This window comes from Notamacropus eugenii, chromosome 3, assembly GCF_028372415.1.
Source record: "Notamacropus eugenii isolate mMacEug1 chromosome 3, mMacEug1.pri_v2, whole genome shotgun sequence".
Taxonomy (NCBI): domain Eukaryota; kingdom Metazoa; phylum Chordata; class Mammalia; order Diprotodontia; family Macropodidae; genus Notamacropus; species Notamacropus eugenii.
The window spans coordinates 310,094,289-310,115,033 of NC_092874.1; the positions used below are offsets into that span (position 1 = coordinate 310,094,289).

At 50.3% G+C, this 20,745-nt stretch overlaps 2 protein-coding genes across 4 annotated transcripts in view; one reads left to right on the forward strand and one right to left on the reverse strand.

The window, feature by feature from the left end:
• Positions 1-935: 935 nt before the first annotated feature.
• On the reverse strand, positions 936-8,635 carry RIBC2 (RIB43A domain with coiled-coils 2). The gene is given in 8 exon segments (XM_072596612.1): positions 936-1,103; positions 3,359-3,525; positions 4,420-4,674; positions 5,255-5,373; positions 5,978-6,322; positions 7,306-7,387; positions 8,214-8,455; positions 8,458-8,635. Coding segments are annotated over 8 exon segments (1,470 nt in total). The 3' UTR covers positions 936-1,021.
• SMC1B (structural maintenance of chromosomes 1B) overlaps positions 8,571-20,745 on the forward strand; it is a 42,250-nt gene continuing 30,075 nt past the window's right edge. For all 3 annotated transcript variants that reach the window (XM_072596609.1, XM_072596611.1, XM_072596610.1), the window contains exons 1-8: positions 8,571-8,826; positions 8,972-9,160; positions 9,443-9,555; positions 10,111-10,314; positions 17,253-17,491; positions 17,725-17,983; positions 19,008-19,148; positions 20,625-20,707. In XM_072596609.1, coding sequence (XP_072452710.1) covers positions 8,718-8,826; positions 8,972-9,160; positions 9,443-9,555; positions 10,111-10,314; positions 17,253-17,491; positions 17,725-17,983; positions 19,008-19,148; positions 20,625-20,707 — 1,337 coding nt within the window. In that variant the 5' untranslated portion in view covers positions 8,571-8,717. The remainder of the gene's footprint in view (positions 8,827-8,971; positions 9,161-9,442; positions 9,556-10,110; positions 10,315-17,252; positions 17,492-17,724; positions 17,984-19,007; positions 19,149-20,624; positions 20,708-20,745) is intronic.

Sequence of the window (20,745 nt, forward strand, 5' to 3'; positions counted from 1 at the left end):
GGTGAGAACAGCACCGGGTGGAGGCCCTGGTGACCTCAGTCCTGAAGCATTTGGAGCTTGTCCCAGTTCTTCAGGAGCCAAAGGCCCCGTGCCAAATGTAGGAATTCTGCCCTGATGCTGGAGCCCAGGACCCCTGAAATGAGGTGCTGGCTGGAGTGTGTATGTCCAGTTCCCCCTCTGGCCTCCTTGGGCAAGCCTAGTTCTAGTCAAGGCCCCTCTGCTAAAGGGAGCTACAAGGAGATAGGATGACATGAGACGTCCCCTTAGCAAGGCCTCCAGATGGGCTCCTAATTAAGCCTGGCCCTCATGGTGCCTGCAGCTGGTGGCCCATGGCCTGTACTGAACTGGGCCTCACTTCCTCCTTCTGTCTCTGCCCATCCCTGGGCTACAAAATGGGTGGAGTGAGAGCCTCAAAGGTTCCTTTCAGCTTGAGAGCTGTCTATGACCTCATCCACTTCTGTCTCAGTGGATTGCCAAGGAGGAGGAGAGATCAGGAGGGAGTGGAACCTATTAGAACATGGAGTAGCTGGGAGGGGCCTGAGAACAGGGGATGGCAGAGCTGGGAGGGGCCAGAAAACAGGGGATGTCAGGGCTTAGAGGGGCCAGAGGACAGGGGATGTCAGGGCTAGGGGGTAACTTAGAACAGGTTACAGTAGTGGCAAAGCTGAGACTAGTACCCAACTTTCCTCCCACCTAGTTCAGGATTCCATCTACTAGAGACCATGTTTCCTATTCCGTTTTACATCTGTTCATTTGACCCACATTGTCATGCCCGCTCTAGCACTAAAGAAGCAGACAGAGTTTTTGCCACTATGAGATTTTCTATAGATGGAGAGAGGCTTGTCTAGAGCCCCTGGACTGTGAAGTTTTGGGGAGACAGATATCCCCAGACTCTGGTCTCAATTGCTGACAGCTCCTGCATGTAGAGCAGCAACCAAAGGAAAAGATGTGGCTTTTATTTTTAAATGAAAAAACAAGTTCTCTCGAGACATCCAGAAAATCAGGGGCTATGTCTTCTTCCTCATTTACTAGATGTATTAAATTGTGTAAAATATTGTGCAGTCAAATGATTAGTGTAGACTTGCTCCTTGAGATACTTTTGCCTAGAATAAAACAAACCAGACCCATGGACTGATACTGGATTTTGGGGTTCTCTGGAAAGGACAAAGAGGAAGACATACCACCCAACCTGAAATATCCTCATATCAGAGATTCATTTCAAGGATGATGAGATACTACACCCTCTTAATGAGATCCTACCTCCCCCAGAGGCCAAGCTAATTAGAGGCAAAATCCCCACAGGAATGGGCAGGTTTGCGTTGGAAAATGGTAAACTGGGGATCTGATCTTGGGATGCTGGGGGATTAAAGCACTAACATTGGACTCCAAAGGATCAGACTTATTCACTCTGATGCCTCTTACTTTTTCTTTACGTTATTCTTTTAGGTTCCTGTTACGTGTACAGAGGCCATCTTATCACTGAAGTAAAAAAACCCAAAACAATGTAATATTTAAATGTCAGAGCTGGGAGAGACCTTGGAGCCTAGAACAGAGAGTCTTAGAGCTCACACAGACTTTGAAGATCAGTTCATCTGGGGACCTGGAGGTGCTAAGCTTGGTTCTTACTTTGAAGTATCCATTATAATCGGTTTCCTTTGCCATCACCCTCTGCCTTTCCCTCCATGGCACTGAACAGGCCCCACCCATTCATGCAAGGTAGAGAACCCCAAGTATTGCTCCCAATCTACAACCTGGTCCTCACATCATCCTCTGTGTTCGTGAGACCCTTCCAGAGATGCTGTAATAGTCATGGCAGCCACACCCTTGCCCACCAATAGTGGCACTCTTACTCTATTGCTGTAACTGCTCCCCTAACTCTGCCCTCTAGCACCAAGTGGAATGTGGCTCATCCCTCCACTCCAGGCTCACGCTCATCTCTCCACTGGACACAAGTCCTGGAAGGGCCCTCCCAGCTCCTGAGCCAGGACCCTTCTGCCCCTCACACATGAAACAGTTTTCCATGAAAGGTGGGTTTAAGGTTTTCTACATGAGTAGTGCCATCTCATTTGATCCCCAATCCCTGACTACGTTAGGTCTGGAGTCAAGAAACCCAGTTTTGGGGGGCCCTCAAGGCAGTGATCACCTCTCCTGCCCTCTAGTCTTCTCTCTCCAAGGTAAAAGCTCCCTTCTTTTCACTGATGCCCATATCCCTGGGTCTCCAGGCTCACGATCCTGAGGAAACTCATCCATCATGGCCTTTTCTAGAGTTAGGTGCCCAGAAGTGAAACCAACTTCCCAGATGATGTCTGGTCAGAGCAAAGAACCCTGGGACTATTCCTTCCTCCTTCTAGATCCCTTACCACAGTCCAAAGTCACATGAGCTTCTTGGGGGGTGGGTGGGAGGGAGAGGGGCAGCAGGACACTGTTGACTCATATGGGCCTTGTGGTCCACTAGGACCCTCAGGACTTTTCCACAAGTATTCTTAACTCCCTCTGCCTTCCCTCCCCTTCCTCCTCCCCCTTTCTCATCTTGTCTTAGTGTAGCTCATTGTTTTTGAACCAAAGTATCAGTCTTTTCTTACCAGCATGCAGGGTCAGGCAGCCCCAAACCATATGAGGAATACTATATGGGTTTCTTTCCCCCACTGTTAGACTGTAATCCCGAAGGACTGCTAGTTGATCATCTCCAGACATTTAAATGTGACTGTCCTAACTCCAGGAAAGGTAAGTGTCCGATTTTACAGATGAAAAAACTTAGGCTCAGAGAACATGAGTCATGTGGTCTCCACTTCTGAACCTAGATCTTGTGTCCCTTGTCCACTCTTTCCCCCTCCCTGACTAGGAGGTACTGATGGACAGATGGACAAACAGATATGTGGATGGATTGTGATGGCAAGCAAGATGGGATTTTTGCTGTTTTTTTCTTTTTTGGAATTCGGTTTCCCAGCCTCAGGCTAAGTTGTAAACATCTGAAGGATTAATCTCTGGTGATCCGCAACTGTGACACACTGTGGATGGGACGGGATGGATGGACAGGATAGGATGGATCAGATGGATGTGTGGATGGATGGATGGATAGACAGATGTACGGACAGATGGGATGAGATGGACAGGATGGGATGGATCAGATGGATGAATGGGATGGATGTGTGGATGGATGGATGGATAGACAGATGTACAGACAAACAGATGGGATGGGATGGATAGGATAGGATGGATGGACAGGGTGAATGGATCAGATGGATGAACTGGATGGATGGATGGTTGGATGAATGGCTGCATGGATGCATGTATCTCTGGATGATCCCCTCTCCCCCCACCATACACACACACCAGCCCCTCCCTCTGGCCCACTCACATGTCTTTGTGTTCCTGAGCCAAGTTCACATTTTTGTTATCCATGGCCTGACGGAGCTCCCGGTTGAGCCGCTGCTGCTGCCTTTCAAACAGCAGGTTGGCTCTGGCTGCCTGGAGTCGCTGCTGGTCCCAATCCCAGTCCTGCTGCCTTTCCTCCTCTTTCAGTCTCTGTGGGGAAATATGAGCGCTGGGGCCCTCTCATTCTAGACATTGGGTACCCCTAGGAAAAGGAGGGATGGCCAAGGGGGCAGGGCTGGGACAGTAGTTTGCATTTGCCACCCTCCCTGCTCTTCTCCCCTCACTTTGCTCTTCTCCATTCTACCTGCCTCTCCCCCACCCCTTCACTCTTGAAGGCAAGGCTGATGGGTACATGAGTGAAGATGACACTCAATAGTGTTTTAAGGGCTGTGTTGCCATTCCAAAGGGATCATAACTTTGGGGGACAAGGAAGGGGGAAACAGCCAGGGACCTCTTGGGCTGGTGTGATGGGCAAGTGGCTAGTCACGGCATGATGATAAGGGTCATGAGTATGTCAAGGAAAAGAGTCTAAGTCTGACTTGGCAAGCAGTGGAGCAGAGCAGAGACATGGCCAGATTCCTGGCCATAGAAGCTCCTTCGGCAGGAGGATGAAAGATGACTAGGACAAGGAGGAAGAAAGCGCTGAAGGTCTGTCCTGAGGTGAGGAAGGATGGGGGAGGTAGGAGAAGCCAGAGCAGGGAGGAGGTGGCGTGGCCCAGGGGGACAGAAGGCAGGAAGCCTGCTCAGGGAGGGCCCCTCTGATGGTTCTCTGGGTTGGAGGGCCATCGGCCTCCCTCAGCTGCCTCTGTCCTCACTGAGCATCTCATTTTAATTTGACTCGTTACTTTATCTACACCCCTGTCCCCTCTGTCAGGCTCCGAGGAGATGACCCACAGCTCTGTCACCTCCCTTTTCCAGGTAGAGAAACTGAGGTTGAGTTTTCTATTCAGGAGCAAGGACTTCCCAGAGGCTCATTCCCAGACCACTGGGACACGAAAAAGAGGAAAGGAGAGACAAGGGAGGGGGCAGGAGGCCGCCTAGCACCTGCTTCTCCTGGATCTGCTGCTTCTGAATCAGTTGAATCTCCTTCAGCTGTTCCCTGGTCAGGCCCTTCCAATTGTCCTTGACCACCTTTTGTGGCTCGAAGGAGCTGGTCGCCTGCTGTGGGTTCTTGGAGCTGGTCATCTGCTGTGGGTTCTCAGAGAGGATGTTGCTCCGTAGGGCACTAGCAATTTCTGCCATGTTGTCTTCCTCCTCCTGTCTGTGCTCACGCCTTTTCCTTTCCATGACTTCCAGCATCTGAAAGAAACCAGGAGTGGAAGGCCTCATGAATGCCCAGGGGTAAGGGACGGGCTCCTGGGTGCAGCTTGGGCCCTTTGTGGCTGTTTGTGCTCAAGGTCTCAGAGAGCATTGGTCATTCCAGTCTTTGCTCCTCCTCATCCTCTTCCCTCAAGGGCTGAACCTCAAAGCTCTCCCCTGCCCAGATGGAGGCCAGGTCTCTCTCCTTCAGGCCAGTTTCCTGGCATCTTTAGTTCCCTGGCTGGGGGCTGTCATAGTCCAATATCCTCCCCTTTCCTAGAGGAGAGAGGCACAAAAAAGGCCTGCTTGTTGTTGGTGATGGTGGGTGAGGTCATAGATGGTGAGTGTGTGGGTGAGGGTGTTGGCAGAGATGCCAGCTGAGACCATCCCCTTCTCTGCCCTCCGTCCACCTGGCAGTCGTCAGGTTGGGGTCCTTGGAGTCTTGTCTGGCATGTAACTCATAGGCTGAGGAGGTTTGAGAGGCTGAGAGGAGGAGGGACAGGGGCCAGTCTTCCTCCTGGTTGGACAGGAGATCCCAGAGGCTCCTCGAGAGCCCTTCCCCAGGTGAAGGCTGGCTTACCTGACTTTTGTTGAAATCCTTCACGGTCTTGCAGAGCATACGTCGAGTGGAAAGTTCCAGCTTATGAAGGTCCCTGGCCGCCTGGTCAAACTCCATCCTGGTCTTGGTGAAGATGCCCTCTGAGGGAAAGAAACTGCCATGTCAGGAGGGACTGGAAGCAAGGTGAGAAAGGCGGGCATTATGATGCCCGGTTTACTTCACGGGGGGGGGGGGGGGGGGGAGGAGGGTCCCCTAGCTGGGACTCAAAGTCAGGCCCCCTAAACACTGTCTGACCTGATGGAGGAGAGTCACACAGCGAGCTAGCCTGGATCAGGACTTAGAAAATCTGAGAATGTGGGAGCTGAATGGGAGCTGAGGGATCATGCAAGATCCCACCCCTTTGGCCCCTTCTAAAGGCCCACCCCCAGCCACCAATGGCTCGTCATCCAATTGAGCACCTACTATGGACACACAGATGTGACCATGCTCGAGGAGTCAGTCAACAAGCATGCATTAAGCACCTACTGTGTGCTAGGCCCTGTGATGAGACAGATCCTTGCTGTCCAGAATGGCCCAGGATAAGGAAGGCTCTCCTGCTCCATGGGGACCTCCCGCTGGCCCCAGATCATCTGGTCCAGTTCCCCCAAGGCTCTGAGGTAGTGAGGGATTGGTCCAGGGTCACCCAGTTAGTGCCTGTCCAGGACAGGGCATGAACCCAGGCCCAGAGCTAGTGTGGTGTCCTACCCGCAAGTTTGTGGTCTGCTAGCGCATTGTTCCGGGTCCTCTGCTGTTCTAGGTACCACTCCCGGTTTTGTTCCTCCTGGGCCTTCTTCCTCTCCTTAGCATTCAGATCCTCCCCCATGAATTTGTACAGCCCAGAGGTGGTGTTGGAAATGTCCTGGTCAGACACACGGGTCAGAACATCCTTCTTTAGGGCCAGCGGGTCAGAGAGGTCAAACTCCTGGCGACTCTCAGGCTGTTGAAAGGTCTGCTGGAACTCGGTGAGTGCTTTCTGGAGCTCGCGCTTGTCCCTCTGCTGATGCTTATCCAAGAGGTAGGCAATATGGTCATTTTGTCTCATTTCCGCTCCTAGGTAGGGCACAGGCTATCACAGGTGCTCAGAGCCAGGACATGGTCGAGGGAAGGGCTGGCCAGGGTCAATGGAGGTGGGAGATGCTAATCGGAGACCCTGGGAGGTGTCCAGAAGGTGGGGCAGACAGAAGACCCCAACTCAGAGTCAGAGAGGTGCCTTGGGGAACTGCTCCCCAGAAGGGACCCAAGGGCCTTGGCATAGGCTGAGGAGGGAGACAGGGATAAGAAAGGTGGGGGCAGGGAGGAGAAATTTCCCCAGAACCCTCCATCACAGGGACTCTGGGCTGGAAGCCCTCAGAGGTCATCAAACTGCCCCCAACCAGCACAACAGAATACCAGCCTATGCCCAGAAGCCTCTAGTGGCTCACCATCTGGTGGGACCTGAAAGGCCGGACCCCTTTACTCCCCCTGAGCTGGCTTTTGGCATGTCTCAATACAGTTTCGTGAGAGGGAGAACTCTTAAAATGAAGGAGTTCTAGTGCTGGGCACACCTGGGTAAAGCCCCTTAACCTTTCCAGCCTCAGTTTCCTCATGTGTAAAGTGATGGGGATGGCCCTTGATCCAGCCCAGGGGTGAGCTGCTGTGTCTGAGTCACATGCCACCTTCTTTCATACAATAGGGCTGGCTGGGGAATGTGGCCTTGCACTATTGATGTTCTCTGTGGCTGAGGCCACACATTCTAGGAAGAGCACAGACGGACCAGAATGCAGGCTTCTCTCCCTTTCACACCACTGGGGTACTTGTCTAAGCTAATCAATGGTTGTGTGAAAAGGGCAGATTCTAAGACTCTCCAGTCATGATAGCTCATGGGCATCCTTTGGAGAAAGGAGTGGCTGTGGGTGCTGAGTAGTATGCACATGCTCTTGGACCAAGCTATTACAAGTGAAGGGCCCTGGATGTGTGAGGAAGGAGGAGACTGGGGAATGACTGGGGTACGAAGAAGGGGGCTGTGTCCTCGCGGCCCCTTATCAGCCACTCACCAATCATCTCAAGCTTTCTTTTCTCAGTGGCTTCATGAATCTTCCGATCGTGAACCTGAGCTGCCCAGGCATTATAATCTCCCTATTTGGAAATCATTTTAAAGTTACAAGACCTTTGGCTGCATGGGTAAGGTGCCCTCATCCAACTTCCCAGCTTTCTTCCTGTGCTGTCCTGATGGGCCGTGACGCCCACCAATGAGTTTCCACTGGATCATGGGACTTGGAGCCAGTAGGACCCCCAGAAGACACCCAGCCCAAAGCTGGCATTCAGAGCCCAAGTCATCCCATGGGCACCCAAGTTCCTGCCTTCCACCCAGGCTTCTTCCTGGCTCTGAGGCTCCAGCTATTTCCAGGGCTCCCCATGCTGCTCCCAAACCCCACCTTTTGGGGCACTTTTTCTCCTGTGCAGCAGGGACTCAAGGGTTTATATACGTATTTTATAGATGACAAAACTGAGACCCCAGGAGTTAGGAGGCTAGTGCAGGGTCCCACCAAGCCTTCTCCAGGCCACCGCCTCTGATGGAGGGTGGGGGCCTTGAGACTCCTTCAATCCTGACATTAAGCAGAAGAGCAAAGGCAGGAGGAATCTGTGCCAAGCCAGCGGAAAGGCAGGATGGGCGGGAGGCAGCAAACAATGGAGGGTGGGTGTCCTCCATTCTTGGGCCCAGCAGACCATCAGGTTGGCCTGGGACCCTCCCTGGGCTCCGGGCAGGGGGAGGTGGCAGGAGCCATGGCGTGCCCAGGGCTGGCCCACTGGACGAATGTACCGGAAGTTGGGGGGTTTGCGGCCTGCCCTGGTGACGAGTTGGGTGCCTTTGGCCTTTTGCTGTATCTATCTCCGGGGCAGCCCCGCCCAGCCGTGCCTGCTTCTGGCCTCCACCCCCTTCTCACGCTCCGGAAGGCCTCACCCCGATCAACCGCTCCCGCGTGTTGAGCCAGCGGCTCCGCTGCTCCAGCTCGGCTCGCCTCTTCCTCTCCAGGAAGGCCGCTTCTTTGTCGTCCTGGGGCTGCACCACGTCTCTAGGCCTCACGGGCATCGTGGGCAGGGGGCGCAGCCCGAAGGCGCGGAGGACCACGGGAGCTGAGCTGGGGAGCTCAGCGCGGCCAGAGCCCCGCAGCAGGGCGCTTCTGCGTTCCCTCGGCAACACAGCACGCACTCTGCTCCTAGGCAACGCCGCCCAGGGTCATCGCGAGGGCGCGCCGCCTCTGCTCGTTTCCCCGCCCCCCGGTGCGCTGCGCACGCGCACGCGCACGCGCACGCGTTCTTTCGGCGCTCACGCGAGCTCTCGCATCCTCCCTCCTTCCGCCGTCGCCTTCGTCGCCTCCTCATTCCCGCGCTTTCCTCGCCTTCGCTTCCGTCGCCATCTTGCGGGCTCGACGCGTCCGGGGCCTCCCTCTGCCTCGCTGCCGTTATGGGCCGCCTGGACCGGCTGCTCGTGGAGAACTTTAAGTCGTGGCGCGGCCGCCAGGTCCTCGGGCCCTTCCGCGGCTTCACCTGTATCGTCGGCCCCAATGGCTCCGGTGCGGGCTCGGGCCGAGGGAGGGACCGAGGTTGGGCCTGGTAGGGGGAGGGGATCCGCGAGGAGGCGGAGGCCGGGGGGGGGGGGGGGGGGGACGGGAGGGGCCCCTTCCAGCTCGGCCCGATGACGTCACCACCGCCCCTCAGGGAAGTCGAACGTGATGGATGCGCTCAGTTTCGTGATGGGCGAGAGGCCAGGCCAGCTTCGGGTCAGGAGCCTGCAAGAGCTCATCCACGGCGCGCACGTGGGCAGGCCCGTGGCGGCTAGCGCCCGCGTGGAGGCTGTGTACGTGGAGGAGGACGGCGAGGAGAAGAGCTTCTGCAGGAGCATCCGAGGTGCGTGGAGGGGGTGGGGGCGGGGCCTCCTGCCTGCCCTCCCCCCCATTGCCCTGCTCCCTCCTGCCTGCCCCTCCCCCCAAGGCCAGGCTCGCCTTTCCCCCCAGCACCCCTGCCTCTGCTGCCTCCCACACCTGACACCAGCCAGACATGTCGAAGGCTGGGTCTGCCCACGTTAGAGAGTCAAGCACTTTGGGGGTCATAGAGAAACCTTTGCTACCCGTCAGACCCAGGAGCCAAGGTTTCTTGCTTTGCTTGTGACTCAGTTTCTATCTCTTCTAGGGGGATCATCAGAATTTCATTTTAATGATAATCCTGTCAGTCGTTCTGTCTATGTAGCAGAGCTGGAAAAAATTGGCATCATTGTCAAAGCCAGGAACTGCTTGGTTTTTCAGGTAAATAGCCACTGGGCAGTTGATGCTCAGTTTTGAAGAAATAAACGTAGCCTGCAAAACCTGGGGTAATTAAAAAGCTGACTAAAATGAAGTGGAAGTTGTGCTGTGATGACTGGACTTGGGCCCCAAAGGGGAGGTGAGGCCAGGCTGGGCATCTCTTATCCAGGGGTGCACGGGACACACTGGAAGCTCCTGCAGCGGAGAAGGGGATGGGGGAAAATTTCAGAGATGGCTGATGCCCAAAGCAAAGTGTGTACTTCATTAGGGGGTGCCAACGCTGGCCAGCCTCCTTGGGATCCCTACCTGGAGCATCTCCTTTCCGCTTCTTAGCTCACATCTTGCCTCCTCAAGGAGGCCTTTCCAGCAGTTCTGGCTCCTGAGGTCACCTTTCATCCCTATCACTTGTACATAGAGTGGTTTTCGGGTCCCCTTCCCTTTGGAGGGGGGAGAGCCCTTCAAGGGCAGGGACCTCATGTTTGCCCTTCTTTGTGTTTTTCATGTGGCCTGGCACGTGGTAGGAGCTTAATTAAGCTGATGTGTCTCGTTCTGTTTTAGGGTACTGTAGAATCCATTTCAATGAAGAAACCCAAAGAAAGAACTCAGTTTTTTGAAGAAATTAGCAGTTCAAAGGAACTTGCTGAGGAATATGAGAAAAAGAAGAAAAAGGTACAGAAAGCTGAAGAGGACGCCCAGTTTAATTTTAATAAGAAAAAAAATGTAGCAGCTGAACGCAAACATGCGAAGTTAGAGAAGGAAGAGGTAAGTGACAAAATTGGGGTCTGTGTCCCTGCAGTGACTCCTTGTGGAATCAGGTGAGCGTAAACTTGGGAGTCCTGGCCAGCTGGCCTGGCCCCTCTGGCCCTCTCCTTTCCCTGAGGTCCATGCCGTGCTTGAATGTGCCTGGTGCCCCGTACAGGGGCAGAAGCTCTCTCTCTATCTCTGTCTCTCTCTCCAAGTTGTCTTATCTACTGCTTTACACCTTCTTCTGTTTTCACTGGGGTCTGACACCTCTTTCATCCCCATGGACCCATGGTTTCTCTTCCTGTTCCTTGGCAGCGTAAAAACCACTTAATGACAGGGTGGGAAGGTCCTTCAGAGGTCATCTCTGGGTCACAGCAGGAATGACCTCAGCAGCGTCTCTGAGGCAAGAATGAGCCCTCCCTCATGCTTCCTTGTACCCCACCAAAGTCTGCTTTTCTTTGACTTTTTCCCCTGGTTGTGCAGTTGGCAGCTCCCTCTGCCCACCCAGTGCCTTCCTGTGACCCCCTACTCCGAGCTACTGCTGGATCTGAGAGGCCAGGGTCAAGTTACAGATCTGCCTTTTGTAGGGAGCTCCCTCCCGCTGCGATAAACCGAAAAGATGGGTCTGAGAAGGGCCAGGAGCTCATTGGACACTGCTCCTGTCATTAATGGAGCCTCGATAGGCTGGCCTCAGAAGCTCGGCAGTCTCTGTGTCCCTCCGCTGTAAACTGAGGCTCACCATCATCTGTCCTTCACAGCGGGATTGTTTTTGTAATGGGCAGGCACTTTCCAAGGGTACTTTGGCCTCCTTTGTCTCCCGTCTTTCAGCATACTTGGCCCACGTCCACTTTCTCATATGGAGGGGGGGGTCAGCCATCTGTGGTAAAAACAGGACAGGGAGTGGGCAGGCTTAGGCAGGGGAGTGGCAAGCACCATCTTCCCTTGTGTAGAGGACACGTGTGCAGGTTTGTGAAGGGATTTTTAAGAAGCAGCTGACTTGGTCAGTGAATTTTCTTTTGTGGCTGCTGGGCAGCCTTTAGGTAAAAATGCTTTATCTTCCATGTTAACTCATTCAATCCTCACAACAGTCCTGAGAGGTTGGTGCTGTTATTGTGTCCATTTTGCAGATGAAGAAACTGAGGCACACAGGGTAAATGACATGCTCATGCTTGCCTAGCTAGTAAGTGTCTGAGGCTGGATTTGAACTCTGGCCGTTCTGACTCCAAGTTAACCCTCTGTGTACCAGGCCACCTAGGAACCACAGAGATATCTGAGGTCGTCTAAGTAGAATTATAGTGCCAGGTATGAAGCAGGGAAATGCATGTTCTCCCTAGGGGTTCTCCAGTGTCCCGGAGGACATCCTGTCCCCAGCCCCAAGGGGCTGTTCCCCTGCCTATTTCTCCCATACCACACAACCCTCTCTCCCCCCCACCTCCTGCTTCTCTGGTTTCTCCCCTTTCCCAAGCCTCCTAAGTAAACTAGCCGCTTTTATTCTGGATGTGTCCCATGTTTGTGGTTGTTAGTCTGTTCTCTTCGCCCTTAGACTGATGGCTCCTTCCAGACAGCAGTTGGCACAGTGGCCCACAGGAGGCACTTCCTAAATGCTCATTGATTGATGGACAGGATTCCTGGGATGGGAAGGGCCTCAGGGTTCATCCAATCGCGGGAGAAATGACTTGCTCGGGGTTATATTGTTAGCAGATGTTGGAGATGGGAACTGAGCCCAGCTCCTCTTGACTCCAGATTTAAACCCAGAGCCTTCCCCACCTTGTGTTCTTCCCAGGATTCACCTGGCTCTTGTCCTGTCTTCTGTCATCAGTGCTCTGTTCACTCTCCAGCATAGTCCCTGCCTTGTTAGTTAGCAGGCTTCCGCATTTGGCAGGAGGTGCCTCAAGCCTCTCATTTTCACATTCCACCTCTCAGTCCTACTGGTGTTGTGTAGGTGGTCATGGTCAGTAGCGCGCTGGCTAGGAAATTTTCCAGGGACCAGCTCCGACAGACTTGTTGCCACAGGGGTTCTGGCCTCTGGGCAGTGTTCCAACCAGCCCTTCTCCCATGGCCTCTAGCTGCCCAGAACCTACCTGGATTGATTGAGTCACAGGCCCAGCGTCTGCTGAGCCAGAAGACCGCCAGACTGTGCCCTGAGTAGTGTGCCCTGCACTGTGTCCAGAGGTCCTACAGGCCTCACCTCTACGCTGTCTCCTGCTCTCCCCATAGAACCTAAGGACTGAGGCTATTCCATCTGTGTCTCCCCCAGTTGCAGTATGAACTCTCTGAGTGCAGGAACCATTTGGCTTTTTCTGCTGTATCTTTAGCACATGACACAATTCTTGCCATGTGGCCTGTGCTAAAAGCATGGCTCTCACTATTTCTGTCCTTTATCTTCATGTGAAATTCTGCCTCGGCTCCATCTGTTTTGTACCTGGATTAAGCCCATGGCCTTTGAGATCTCTTTGGATCCCCAGTTCCGTTAATTGTTATATTAGGCATACCCACATTTGTCTCATCTGCAAATTTGAGAAATCCATTATCAGTATTTTCATCCAAATCATGGATCAAACTGTTGAACACCTCAGTAGGCGTTCTGCAGAAAGAATCCTGGGAATCCTCTAGGGGAGTAGAGGCCTTCTTCCAGGTTGACACCATTTCAGGTGCCACACGTGTCCTGAGTCTTGTATGCTCTAGGATGTCTGCTGCATTCATCAGAGAACTTGACAGCAGTGAGACACCACACCATAGGTGCTGAAGTGAAAGCACTCCTGTGGGCAAAATGTCTTCTCTCTGAAAGCCTTCATCCACAAGAGAGAGAAAGAACGTTGACATGAATTGGACACACAACCAGACAAATTTGAAAGAAAAAAGTCTATTGATAAAACTAGGATCTGGTCTATTAACAAAATAGATAAACAGCTAAAATGATTAATGAAAGAAAACTAAGTTTTTCATATAAAGATGGAATAGGAAAATTCACAACCAATTAAGAGGAAGTAAAGGAAATAGAGACTATATGTTGGCCTACAGTATAGACCGATCTCCCTAGTAAACATTGATGCAAATAAGTTACTAGCAATTGGACTGTAGCAACATGTAAAATGATTGTGCATTAAGACCCAGTTGGATTTATGCCAGGAATATAGGGTTGATTCAGTATAGAAAATAATGCAAACATCATAGACCATATTAACAGAAATGATAAAAACTGCTTAAATAAGTAAATGCTGAAGCTTTTGGGCAAAACCTAATGCCTGTTCTGTTAAAAAAAAATACTAGAAAACATAGGAATAAATGGACTTCTTCTCAAATTCAGTAACTGATAATAATAGCATTTGTATGATACCTACTGTGTGCCTGGCTCTCTACTAAGCACTTTGCAAATATGATCTCATTTGATCTTCACAACAACCTTGGGAGGTGGATGCTATGATTATCTCCATTTTGTAGTTGAAGAAACTGAGGCAGATGGCGGTAAAGGGGCTTGCCCTGGGCTACACAGTTAGGAAGTGACTGAGACTGAATTTGAACTCAAGTGTTCCTGATGACAAGCCCAGTGCTCTACATGCTGTGCCACAGCATTTAAAACCAAGAGCAAACCATGTCTATAATGAAGAAAGTTTGGTGGCCTTTCTAATAAAATCAAGTGTGAAGCCAGGATGACCACCATGACCACTGCTCCTTAGCTGAGTGCTTGCTGTGGCACCAAGACAAAAAGAAGAAACTGAGGGAATTAAGAGAACAAAAGACCATGGCTTTTTGGGTCAAGAGTCAACTAAAAATTAATTGAAACAATGAATTTAGCAAAGCTGCAGGAAATAGAGGAAAGGCACATGAGTTCACAGCCTTTCTGTACAGTACTTGAATCCGCAGCAGAGAGGGGAATTTCCATTCCAAATTCCTAGAGAGAGGCCCCCAAGATCCTTGCCAGAACCAAGTGGATACAACCCCCGAGCTTTCTGTACAGAAACAATGATGGTGCCAAATAATGGGAGGAAGAGTCCTCCCTCCCTCACGGGGAGGTGGAGCTGGTGAGGCCTTATGACAGTATTCCCAAAAGTAATTGACTTCATTTTCCTAATGATCTGCCTACCAGGCAGATCTGATAGAGCTAGAAATGATAATAACAATTCATTTGGAGGAATAAGAGGTTATGAATCTCAAGGAATTGATGAAAACAAGTGAAAAATAAAGGGCCCAGTCTAGATCTTCAGAAGTCTGGCAGTTTTTAAAATTGCTGCCTGCAGATACTTCCTAGCTGTGGGACCCTGAGCAAGCCATTTTACCTGCTTTGATTTCCTCATCTGTAAAGTGGGGACAATGACAGCCCCTCTCTCCCAGGGTTGTAGTGAGATGAGATGATGTAGGTAAAGCGCTTTACAGAAAGACACTGCATAAGCAGGCTTTGGACGGGTGCAGATTTTCAAACTGCTGCCTTTGGCCTTCACTTATGTTTTCAGAGACCTGCCACACTCAGTACAAGGCTCAGTCTACCTGTGGGGGGAAGGGGGATTGGAGAGGCTTGCCCTTACCCTTGCCCTCTTTCCCAAACCTCTTGTTGTTCCCAGATCAGGTGTACTTCTGTTCTATGTTTGCCATGTGGTCATGGGTCATTTGACATTCTTGTCTAAGTCTGAACTCTGTGCCCTCTTCTGGGATTTCCATGCCTCTAGATGACCTCTTTTTTTAATAGTATTTTTTCCAATTATATGTAAAGATAGTCTTCATTCATTTTTTTCTCCCTCCCCGCCCAAGACAGAAAGCAGTCTGATATAGATTGTGCAATCATGTTGAGCATATTTCCACACAAGTCATGTTGTGAATGAAGAAACAGAACAAAAGGGGAAAACCCCTATCCTCCACCCCAAACAACAGAAAAGTGAAAATAGTCTGCTTTGATCTGCATTCAGACTCCATAGTTCCTTCCCTGGATGTGGATGGCATTTTCTGTTATGAGTCTTTTGGAGTTGTCTTACATCCTTGCATTGCTGAGAAGGGCTAAGTCTGTCAAAGTTAGTCATTGAACAGTGTGGCCTTAACTGTGTACAATGTTCTCTTCCAGGTTTTTCTGAAGTCTGCCTGCTTGTTATTTCTTATGGAACAGTAGTATTCCATTACAATCATATGCCATCGCTTGTTCAACCATTCCCCAATTGATGGGTATCCTCTCAATTTCTAGTTCTTGGCCACCACAAAAAGAGCTGCTATAAGTATTTTTGTACATATGGGTCCTTTTCCCTTTTCTTTGTTTTCTTTGGGATACAGCCCTAGCAGTGGTGTTGCAGGATCAGAGCGTATGCACAGCTTGCTAGCCCTTTGGGCAGAGTTCCTAACTGCTCTCCAGAGTGGTCTCTTTATTAGGCAGGTCATGGCTTGGTTTGCCGGGATGGCATCACCCATGGGGGAGACTTGAGAGCTGCTCCCTTGGGTGTGTCCTGGGCAGTCTGTGGCTTTGGAGGGGATGCCTTCGCTCCCTCCCTGCCTTGGTCCTCCCCTCAGACACAGGTCTGAGCCTCAGCCCTTTTCCTTCACTCCTTTCTGCTCTGGGGGCAGGGACAGGATGTTTGGCACACTTGGCAGACACCCCTCAAAACCCCTGTGACAGATGTCAGCAAGGACTGGGGCTTTCCCCTTTTTCGGTCCGAACGCCAAGCTCATTACAGTGCTCTCCTCCTCCTCCTCTTCTCCTTATCTAATACACAGTGCCTGGTACACAGTAGGTGCTTGATAACTTTGTTGACCGATAACCCTGAGGGATGGGGGAGGCTCTCTCCTCTCTTGCCATCAGTCCCAGTGTCTGCCATGTGTGTTTTATCTTTCTTAGGGACCATTGTCTAGCACCCCAGTTCTGTTTAATCATTTAGTGGAATATCCAGCTAGCCTTTTCATCATGCCTACTATGTGCCAAGTACTGTGTTAAAGACTTTACAAACATTATCACCTTTAACCCTCATAACAGCTCTGGGAGGGAGGTGCTATTATTATCCCCATTTTACAGATAAGGAAACTGAGGCAAACAGAGGTTAGGTGACTTGTTTAGGGTCATATAACTAAGTGTCTGTGGCCAGGTTTGACCTCAGGTCTTCCTGACTACTGGCGCCTCTCAGTTTGTAATGAGATTAGCTTTTACAAAGGAATATTTAATTCAAAGATTTAGCAGCTGATAAAGGCTTCTGCTCTTATCCCCACAAAGTGTTTGCATTGAGGTGGGGTAGGGGGGAACCACCCAGAGTCTTCTGTTCACGGGCTAACCAACCTCCTGTGCCTGCCTGTGACCCCCTTTGGACAGCAGCGTTCCTTGCCTCCAAAATCTTCAGGGGCTTTCCATTGGCCACAACCCTTGTGCATGGCATTTAAGGGCCTCACCACTGAGCATTGGTCCCTCTCCAGGCCCAGAGTGGGCCCCCTTCATCTCTGGAGGTTCTTTCTGTCCTTCAAGGCTCCACTCCAGTGTCCCCTTTCCCCTGCCAAGTTCTCTGACATCCCCAGATAAGGCTCTTCTCTCCCCCCTCAGCTCTCGGACAGTGCCTTTCCTGGCTCTTTCCCCACCTTTAGAGCATGAGTGCCTGAAGGGAGGATGTGCCCAGGATCTTGTGACACAGTGGTGCTTAATCCATGCAACAATGTCAGAATCTGTTGGCTTCTTGTTTGGGAGGGCTAGCTGTGTCCAATCTCCTGAGACCCAGGCAGATATACCAGGGCAGGACCATAGGGGAAATTCTCAAGTCAATTACAGGAAGAGGCAGGGACAGAGGGGACCCCCGAATAGTGGCTGAGAGTCACGAAAGTAGAGGCTGGTGGGGTGAACCAGAAAGGAGCATCAGGGAGAGGAGTCAGAGCACTCCATGTCCTTGGCACATGGAGGAGCCTTCCCAAGCTTAGAGGGACAGACAGGAATAAGGATCAAGGGGCAGGGAGGGGTGTCCTAGGCCCCCTAAGGCCTCCTCTGGTTTTTCCCTAAACAGGCTGATCGCTACCAGCTCCTCCTCGAGGACCTGAAAGGGAAGAAGATCCAGCTGCAGCTTTTTCAGCTTTACCACAATGAGAGAAAAATTCAGTTTCTGAGCATTGAATTAGATGAAATGAACAAGGAATTGGCCCTTATCAGAGAGTCCCTTTCTGTTGATGAAAATGCAGTGAAAAGCAAGAAAAAGGACCTTGGAAAGCTAACCAGAGAGCTTCAGCAAATGGAAAAAGAGATGAAGTGAGTTGTGTGTTTGTTTTTGGGCTTAAAGAAACATTTGTAGATCCCTCTAAACCTGAAGTTCGTAGCTCCCCCCAGTCCTGTCAGTGTGAGGGGAGGAAATGATCGGCTCAAGGGACATACCCAGTGTCCCATAGCTCCTAGGGCCTTGACCTTGTTGGGCGAGCGAACTTGCCCCTTCTTCCTGGCCCTGGCCTCCACAGAAGGCAGGCAAGTGTGGCTTTTCTTCCCAGGGCTCTCGAGGGCATGCTAAACCAGAAGAGGCCCCAGTACATCAAGGCCAAGGAGAATACCTCCCACCACCTCAAGAAGTTAGAGACGGCCAAGAAGTCAATCAGGGTCAGTGAGAAGCAGTGCGCCAAGCAAGAAGATGACATCCAAGCCTTGGAAAAAGAACTTCAAGACTTAGACAGGACCTGGAGGAACTTTGAGAAGCAAGTTGAAGAAGAGAGGCTGCGTCGAGGGAAGGACATCGAGCTGGAAGCCAGTCAGGTGAGAATCCAGCCTCCTGAAGCCCATGATTTAGGCTCTTGGGTTTGCTGTGGGCTAGAAGAATCAAGTGAAAGATCAAGAGGGAAATGATCCTTTGTTCCTCATATTTTTTACCTAGCAGGATATGCTAAGATGATATTTCAGTGATGGAAGGGGAAATGAATTAATTTCACTTAGGACTGGGATGAATTAAGACTAGGCCACATTTGGAATTAAATTGATTACTTGTGCATTTACATGAAAAATTGAAAGATTTTCCATGTAAATTTTTTTCTCTACATTATTTTTGTGTATAATCTTCCAAAATATGTGATATATTTAAATGCCCAGAAGATTGTGCATACAATATTTGTGGAGATTCTCTGTTTGTAAGTATTTATTATATTGAAGGGGCAGCTAGGTGGTGTGGTAAATAGAGCACACTGCTTGGAATCTGGAAGACTCATTTTTCTGAGTTCAAATCTGACCTCAGACATTTCCTAGCTGTTTGACCCTGGGTGTTTGCCTCAATTTCCTCATCTGTAAAATGAGCTAGAGAAGGAAATCGTAAGTCGCTGCAATATCTTCACCAAGAAAACCCCAAACAGGGTCATGGGGAGTCATGGAAGTCAGGCACGGCTAAAAAGATTGAACTACAACAACAAATTTATATTCCATTACACACATAGAAAGAACTACAGATGTCTAGGTTACATCTAATTTTGCAAAAATGTTTGGTTTTCCTCACCAAGGCCACACAGTAAGAGTTTAGCTCATCTCATCTTTGGAGGATGTTGGCCAAAACTTTAGAGTTTTGTTTTGACTAACTGAGTTATCCAGCTGAGCTGTGGTAGGACCTATTTCTTGAAATAATTCATTTGAGTCTACATGATTTCATTAGGCAGAAGTGGCCAATAATTGCAGAACCTGGATACAATCTTTATTTTTTTTTAATATTAATGATCTGCCAGGCAAAGACATTATGCTTGGAGAATTTCCTGTCCCATCTCACTGTGTGCGCCATGTTTGAATGTTCTTTATCCAGCTGGATCAGTACAAGGAGCTCAAGGAACAAGTGAACAAGAAGGTGGCAACCATGACCCAGCAACTGGAAAAGTTTCAGTGGGAACAGAGGGCAGATGAGGAGAGACAGGCATTTGGGGAGAGGAGGCGAGCAGAAGTTCAGGTAGGCCACATCCTGTCACATATCACTGTGACTATGGTGCCAACCTCATCCATTTGTTAGAAAGAGCCAAGAGAACCCGAGAGCACTGAGGAGCTTGCAGGGAGGTGGCTGGAGATTGTTCCGGTGAGAATTCAGAGAAGGGAAGAAAATACCCTCTTCTGCCCCGCTGCCCCTGGGACAGGAACAGTCTAGACTCTTAGAGCATATTACTGAGTGACAGAGCATATTACTGAGTGACCTCGTGATTCAAGATGCCTTTGGGGATTGACTTGGGAATGTAACTGTCATTCATTTGTACCCCAATTTCCATTAGAAAACGTATTTCCAGACCTGCAGACAAGGAGTCAACCCCACGGTAGGGTTCATACTTGAAGACTTTGAGGACCTGTAACTTTGTTTATGTGAATACTTCCCCCCACAATGAAGATTGTAGCCCCTCAGTAAACAGGTTTTATATACCTGTTGTGTGCAGGCCTGTAGTAAGGTAGCTGCTAGTGTTTCCCTGCACTTTACACAGGGAAGGTAAAATACACATGTCAAGTAACTCTAATCATTGTCAGTATGGTCAGGAGTCCTGGAAGCTGGAACGGATGTGGGACATCGCAGGGGAGGGCCTGCCCTCCCAGAGGGACCTAGAAGGGTCGAGGATTTGGACCAACGATGGTCACAGGGACATTCATATAGTATTTAAAAGTACTGTTTGTAGAGACAAAATGTATATAGGTGTCACGGACCCTTTGGCCAGTCAGACCATGATAGTTGTGGGTGGAACCCTCCTCCAGATAACATTTGTAAATGTAGAAAATAAAATGGATTGTATTTTAGCAAAGAAAAGCAAGTCTCTTGAAATAGAGTCTTCACGCTATTTAAAGCAAGTTCAGGGCCCCTGGGTCAGGAATCTCTGCTCTAGGGAATAGCAGAGTGGTAGGAACATGGCCACTTGGGGTATAAAGATCAATGAGGGGTAATGAGGCTGGGAGAGAAGGCAGCTGAAAAATGAGTAGAGATGGGCCAGAATGCCAGTCTCTGGTGGGCCAGAAGGAAATCTTGAGGGCTTTTGGGGTTGGGTGTGGGTACAGCTCTGGCTCTTAGTTGGGACAGGGAGAGCTAATCCTCAAGAGAGAGAAGACTTCAGAATTGAAACTACACCTGAAGATGTTTAGATGTCATTGATTGAGGAGATCAGAGCAGCCAACAAGCCTTTTAAGCCCAATGTAGGCCTGCCGTGTACAGGATATAGAATCCTCCTCACTGGTGGTAGCCTGATGACCTTTGGTTTCCACTGGGACTAGATGCCCACAGTCATGACTCGTTGATGCAGGCTGGGTCTGGTTGTATTAGGTTTTCCTCTGAAAGCCCCAACCTACATGTAATGACCATGTAATTAACCTTCCCCCCCCCCCGCCAATAGCACATTTATCTAAGGTCTGTTTTGTATCTCCCATAACTGATTTTAAATTCCATTTGCTCTTTTAGGGAAATTTAAAGCAAATAAAGGAACAAATAGAAGACCATAATAAACGCATAGAGAAACTGGAGGAGTATACAAATTCATGCATGTAGGTATAGAAACAAATGTGTTGTATTCTGGTTTGTT